This window comes from Ctenopharyngodon idella, chromosome 23, assembly GCF_019924925.1.
Source record: "Ctenopharyngodon idella isolate HZGC_01 chromosome 23, HZGC01, whole genome shotgun sequence".
Taxonomy (NCBI): Eukaryota; Metazoa; Chordata; class Actinopteri; order Cypriniformes; family Xenocyprididae; genus Ctenopharyngodon; species Ctenopharyngodon idella.
Genome location: NC_067242.1, coordinates 8671894 through 8678549, shown reverse-complemented (window position 1 = coordinate 8678549; position 6656 = coordinate 8671894). Strand labels below are relative to the sequence as shown.

The window sequence follows — 6656 nt, the reverse complement described above, 5'->3', positions numbered from 1 at the left end:
CATGTCACCCCAATCCATGTGTTTGTGAAACACAAACTAAAATACGTTGAAAAATGTCCATTCAATGCAAGCCAGTGGGGTGTAATGTTGTTTTGAACTTCATTGACCTTTATTGTATGGACAAAATGAAATATTCTTTAAAATATCTTCTGTGTTCGACGAAAGAAATAAAGTCATACATGTTTGGAAAGACATGAGGGTTATTAAATTATTACAGAATTATCATTTTTGAGTGAACTATCCCTTTAAATTGGTCCTTTAGGCAAATTAATAGCCTACTAATTAAATTTCAGGACGTCTTGTCACCTACTGAAAGAAAACATTTGTAACAGGGCCATAAAATGTGTTCAGTGACACACCTTGGCCCACTTTAGGTGCCATGTCATAGCGAGGTTGAATCATTGAGCAACATTTTAAATATAAAAATGAACATTTATGAGGAAAACATAGTAATGTAGGCTACAATCTCATTCCAAAGCAGCCAGGAAAATATTTTAAATTCAGAATGTGAATGTAGTGAACATTACTATTTGTAGTCAACAAAATATTTCAATTCCTAGACAGATTAATTTTGACAAAATTCATGTTACCTGCCATTAATATTACAAAATAAGACTGTGCAAAACCTGTTTTATCATAAATAAATTCTCACCTCTTTCTGAATATATCGTTGCGTTTACAAGATTAAAGGGGCAACTATCTGTTATACATTTTTTCCCTTTCAGAAAAAAAAAGTACCATATTTTCCAGCAAAATACCAGTTACTACAGCTATTATTACTATTAATTTAATATGGGATCAAAATAAGCTCTCAAAATCTGCCATTTAGACGGTTGTGGCTAGTGCCAAGCACAATTTTAATAATTTCAGTAACACAGTTAAGTAATTTAGTGGAAACCATGGTACATTTTTCAATAACTATTTTCAACATTAATAAATGTTTCTTGAGTAGCAAATCATCATATTAGAATGATTTCTGAAGGATCATGTGACTGAAGACTGGAGTAATGATGCTGTAAATTCAGCTTTTCATTCCAGGAATAAATGACATTTTAATATATATTAAAATTCAAAATAACTGTTTTCTATTGTAATAATATTTCACATTATTGCTGTTTGTTGTGGTGGGTATAAGAAACTTATTTCAAAAAACTTTGTAACATTATAAATGTCTTTACTGTCACTTCTGATTAAAAAAATAATAATTTCTTTAAAAACAAATCTTACTAACCCCAAACTATTAAATGGTAGTGTACCTTGTTACGATGCTGCAAAGCTATTCAAATAATCATTACTGATGTACACAGCCATATACATTTGTATTTCACTTAATACATTTTAATGAAGGAGGGACAATTAAATGTTTAGCTAAACTTTAATAGTTAGCATATATAAGAAACAAATTGGTGGACGCCATTTTGAAGACCCCTGACCTACAATACACAATTTAATTTGATGAACTCTAGATAAATCTTTGTGAAAAAGAACACTGAATTAATCTCTAATTCAGTCTGAAATCTGACATCTTAACACCCCACAAGATTCTCCAGGATGCACGAAATGAACATAACAAAACATGTAATATATGATGTTTTTAATTCAAATCAAATCCAACAATTTGGTGGTAGGGGGAATGTTCAGCAGTCTGTGATTGTGCTCGGGGTCTGTGTGGCGGCTGGAAACAGGTAGTGTACAGTAGGAAACCAGAGATCTGCCCACAACTCCACTACCCACATTCGGACACATTCACAAATTAAAACATGGACCTGAAGAGCCGAAAATAAAACAGCCTGATTTTCAAATGACTCAAAAAGAACGATCAAGGATGGTGGTGGTGGTGGGGGAATCTGAGCGAATCGATCCTCACCTGATACAGGTTACAACGCATTTTTTTCCTAAAGATACAGGGCAGGTTTTTAATCTCAATTTAAAGCTAAAGTGTACGTGTTGTATATTCAGCAGGCCTGTAATACTGGCGGAGGAGAGGTGATTTGGTTATCGCAGTGAACGGTTCATTACCGACAACCTTGGTTCTTTCTTCGCCATGTGAAAACCACGCATGGTGCAGTATGGAGCAAAAACATAGAGAGTCGTATTACAGTTTGTGAGGTGGAACGGGAAGAGGAGATGTGTGTGTATAAAAGGCACGCCAGGGGTCATTCCCAAACCAAGCAAACAGACAGAAAAGCCTTCATACACACATGAAACGATACATTCTTGCTAACGTGCATACTAAAGATAAACGATTCACTATGCACACACACACACACAAACACAGTCTGAATCAGCAATGCCCAAACCTAAACGAATGAGGGGGAGGACATGGGATACTGAGTTCAGTCAAAGTCTGGGTCAGTACTGTAGCTGTGTGTGTCTCGCTCTCTCAAACACACACACAAAACACACACACACCTACCCATTCACACAACAACAAACACACACACAGATTTGGAGGCTGTAGACTAGCTCATTTCTGATTTTTCAACTGATTGGAGAGCCAGTCCAGCCCCTCGTAGAGCCCGTCTCCGCTGGTAGCGCAGGTGGCCTGGATGTACCAGTTACGATGACGGAGGGCGTGAAGGCCCAGTTTATCTGTAATCTCAGCTGCGTTCATGGCATTGGGAAGATCCTATGATGGACAGGAGACAAACCCAATCAGAGATTCAAAAAAACACGTAAAATCAACATGAAATGGCATTCACAACCTTACCCATGTTTTCAAGTGAAACAGCATATTTAAATGACTAAAACTTGATTTTATGGTGCAGGAAGTTCTAAAATTGTACTATTTTACTTTAAACCTCAGACACCCCAAGCATTAATATTCATGATGTATATATTTTTAGTCTTTAGGAAGCCAAAATCTGCACAAACATTGCCAAATTGCCATGCTGGGTTGCAAAATTTCACCACTATTTTCTGATACACTAAGTATCCACACAATTTAGCACACAAATGTATTTGAAAATACAGTAGTGGCCAAAGGTGATGTCCAGCCTAGGAAAATTGATATCTTTACCATTTATTTAAAAATTTCTTTAAGATTTTGTAATCATATTACATAGTTGTGCTTGAAGCCAATTTTTTTTTTATTTGTGATAAAGCAATGAAAATTATGCAAACAATGAAAAATTGCCAAATTGTGCAAACAGTTTTTGGCCAGGCTGTCATACAAAGACATTATGAACTTGCAAAAACAAGAGAGAACCAAGAAAAAATTAATAACGGATTATGTTGAAGTCAATGTATGATTTTTCCTGTGAATTTTTTTGTTTTTCTATGGATTTTTTTGCATAGTAAAATAAAACCTGTAACTGTATTTTGCCTTTTTTGTTAAATAATTTTGTCAGATAAACACCTTAACCAAGTTTAGTGTTTTGTTCTTCCCTCATATTTAATATATTTAAAAAATAGAAAATATTTTCCTCATTTTTGATCATTTAATTGAAATTTTAGGGTCATAAAAAACAAATATTCCCTCCGGATGTCACTTTTGGCCACTACTGTATATTCCAAACAGTGGGAATACAGTCATGGAAAATTAAAATACTGTAATAAATATTCACATTAAAGTGTATTTTAAATATAATGTACTGATTTTAATATCTCTTCATTTAAAATAAATGCATGTTTATCAATGAGACAATAATGATGAAAAACTGAGTAATTTTTGTATCATTAACTGAATAGGCTCTATTGAGTGAAAACTATATAATCTTTTTATTTATTTATTATTATTACCATTTATTCAATTTTATATCATTGTTTGCTATATATATACATATATATACACACACATATATATATATATATTATATTATTATTTTCTGTACATAGGCTTTACTAAATGTTCACATTTTCTTTGTTGTTTTTAATGCTTTGGCAATACAAAATGTATGTTTTTGTCATGCCAATAAAGCTTTCTGAATTGAACTGAAAAGAGTTTGACCCCTATAGCACATCCCAAAAATAGTCTCAAATTTACGCATGTTCAAAATTTCAGAGCATGGTATCAAGATACCATAAAAAAAACAAATATTCCCTCCGGATGTCACTTTTGGCCACTACTGTATATTCCAAACAGTAAATTTACTTATGTTCAAAATTTCAGGGCATGTCAGCTTTTTCCCCATCACTAGATGATTAAAAATAAAAGATAAAAATATTAGCTGTCAAATACTTACTTTGTAAATAGATAAACTTGTTCTAAAAGTGTTAATTGTGTCAGCTGGCTGGTGCCATTTTGTGCGACTTCAGCAAGATATGCAATTTTTTTCCACCAAAACTTCAGCGTTTCAGTTACTGTTATGTGTATTTTTTACCTATATTTAGTGAAAGTTAAGTATTATTTAATTTGCGTTTGGTATCAGAGGGTTAACCTGTTTTTAATGTAGTCTGGGTAGTATTTTCTTTATGTCTTTTTTAAAGATGAGAATGTCAAGCAACCTGTCCATGTTGGCATCTGTCCAAATTGACAAGCTTCTGAATGTGACCGGTTGAATTTCAGTGGTTTTGATGTCAACAACAAAAGGGTAGCATTTTCTTCTCTTTTAAAGCGGACAAGTCAATTTATCTCAGCATCATGACTATGCATGACAATATGGTTAGTTGCTTTTATTATTTGCATGTAATATTGTTTCAAAGAGCCGTGGAGAGATGGGCAATACTGCAGATAAGTGATGCTCACCTGTTTGTTTGCAAAAACGAGAAGGACTGCGTCACGCAGCTCGTCTTCTGCTAACATTCTTGTCAACTCCTCCCTGGCTTCATTAACTCGTTCCCTGTCATTACTATCAACTACGAAGATCAGACCTGCCAACAGGAATATCAGGAAAATCATTATAATAATTGTTGCACATGATTTTGTAACATTGTTACATCACAAGCAAATTTGCATCTGTCAATATACAAAATATACAAAATACACTCATTTTGATTGTTTTTAGCTCTCATACCTTGAGTGTTCTGGAAGTAGTGCCTCCAAAGCGGCCTGATTTTGTCTTGACCACCAACATCCCAAACTGTGAAACTGATATTCTTATACTCTACCGTTTCTACATTAAAACCTGCATGTGAAAAGAGGAGAAAATAACTATAAAGCTTGGGCATTACAGACACAAATTCAACCCGCATACAAAAAAACAGAGCAGATCATGTGAACACGGCAACGTTGAGATGAGAAGAAAAGAGCTTTGTGCAACATGATGCACAAGGTCAAACTGTGAGAAAAATGTGAAAAATCAAGATAGCAAACACTGCCAAAAACAAATAACAGATGTAAAAAAAAAAAAAAAAAAAACATGATGTCTTCAGCCGTACCGATAGTGGGAATGGTGGTAACTATTTCTCCCAGCTTGAGTTTGTACAGGATGGTGGTTTTACCGGCGGCATCAAGACCGACCATGAGAATTCTCATCTCCTTCTTCCCGAATAAACCCTTAAACAGGTTTGCAAAGACATTCCCCATGCTTTACACTGCAAAATTAAGAGTTAAACATATTTTCAATTTAAAAAACAGGTTATACAGCACATAAGATACATGCATTTCAGTGCTTTGACTTTAATTCAAAAGCGCCATTAAAAACAACACACTGTAATGATCATACACTGTCTTCAGATATATTTTCATTAAAGTTCACAGGAAGAAAATATTGTCTGATATTATGTGACATCAGATATAGCTTTTTAATTTTGAATGAATAAAAGCATACAAGGTCTTGAAAACTGGGATAGACAGTCTTTAGGCTTGCAAATTATTTTCAATAACACTTAAAAAGTCTAATGCCATTTAAAAGGCTGTTTATTATAAAATATAAGGCACATTTTATGAATAAATGTCTAATAAAAAGGACAAACACCATCAGATGTGTATGGGACAGAGACCGTGGCAGACTGACAGGGCATCCGTATTTTACCCAAAGTTTCACAGACAAGGCTTAAGCTAGTCCCAGACTAAAATGCAAGTTTGAGCTGTTTTAACTGAAAGCAACTTACACTGACATATCTTAAATTATATCACTTCCACTGTTTTGTCTCAAGATGTACACCAGTAATGTTTTTTTTCTAAGGCATGTTTATAAAAGCTACTTAAATGTCCTATTTGAACTAAGGCCTAATCTAAGCCCTGTCTGTGAAACCGGGCCTTTAAGACTTAAAACTAAGACCAATTTAATAATACTCAAAATAAATTCCAATGGCGATAACCCCTGTTATAATAGCAGTATAGCTAGCTTTTAACCACAAACAATTTTAAGATGATTTTACAGACAGTTTTAAGTTATAATACATAATATTTGAGGCGTGTTTTTCCTCAAATAAACAGATTTCATGGACCAAGCATCTTTAGCAGATTAGCCAACTAGCTACATACAAGATAAGAGCAGCCAGCTGGTACTTCAAATGACGGATTTTATCATTTTAAAACGGATTAATATACAATTAATAAGCTTAACGTAATCGTCAATAAGTGAACATGTTTATCACGAAGGAAGCAAAACAAAATCACCTCTAAACCGGGGCTTCTCGAGCTTTATGTCTCCACTGCTGTAGCGCACCGATGTCACTGCAAAATGGCGTATGTTACAACTCAACGCACCGGCTAGACAGGTCCCGCCCACCACATAAAACGGTCCAATCAGATAAGGAGAACAATGCAG

The 6656-nt window shown here is 34.3% G+C and overlaps 1 protein-coding gene across 2 annotated transcripts; it reads right to left on the bottom strand.

The window, feature by feature from the left end:
• Positions 1 to 1579: 1579 nt before the first annotated feature.
• arf2b (ADP-ribosylation factor 2b) lies at positions 1580 to 6654 on the bottom strand. Of its 2 annotated transcripts, none has more exons than XM_051881614.1 (5): positions 6506 to 6654; positions 5320 to 5475; positions 4956 to 5066; positions 4688 to 4812; positions 1580 to 2629 (listed from the first exon to the last, which is right to left on the bottom strand). In XM_051881614.1, exons 2-5 carry the CDS (start codon positions 5465 to 5467, stop codon positions 2468 to 2470), a joined length of 546 nt encoding a protein of 181 aa, XP_051737574.1. In that variant the 5' UTR covers positions 5468 to 5475; positions 6506 to 6654; the 3' UTR covers positions 1580 to 2467. The 2 variants fall into 2 exon arrangements, with proteins under 2 accessions (XP_051737574.1, XP_051737575.1); XM_051881615.1 differs by lacking the exon at positions 6506 to 6654 and adding an exon at positions 6371 to 6390.
• Positions 6655 to 6656: the final 2 nt, after the last annotated feature.

Excerpts from the sequence above, each read along its gene's own strand:
- arf2b (XM_051881614.1), bottom strand. The coding sequence starts at position 5,467 with ATGGGGAATGTCTTTGCAAACCTGTTTAAGGGTTTATTCGGGAAGAAG. Across the intron at positions 5,067-5,319 it reads TACCACCATTCCCACTATCG|GTTTTAATGTAGAAACGGTA; the intron begins GTACGGCTGAAG and ends TTTCACATGCAG. Across the intron at positions 4,813-4,955 it reads CTACTTCCAGAACACTCAAG|GTCTGATCTTCGTAGTTGAT; the intron begins GTATGAGAGCTA and ends TCCTGTTGGCAG.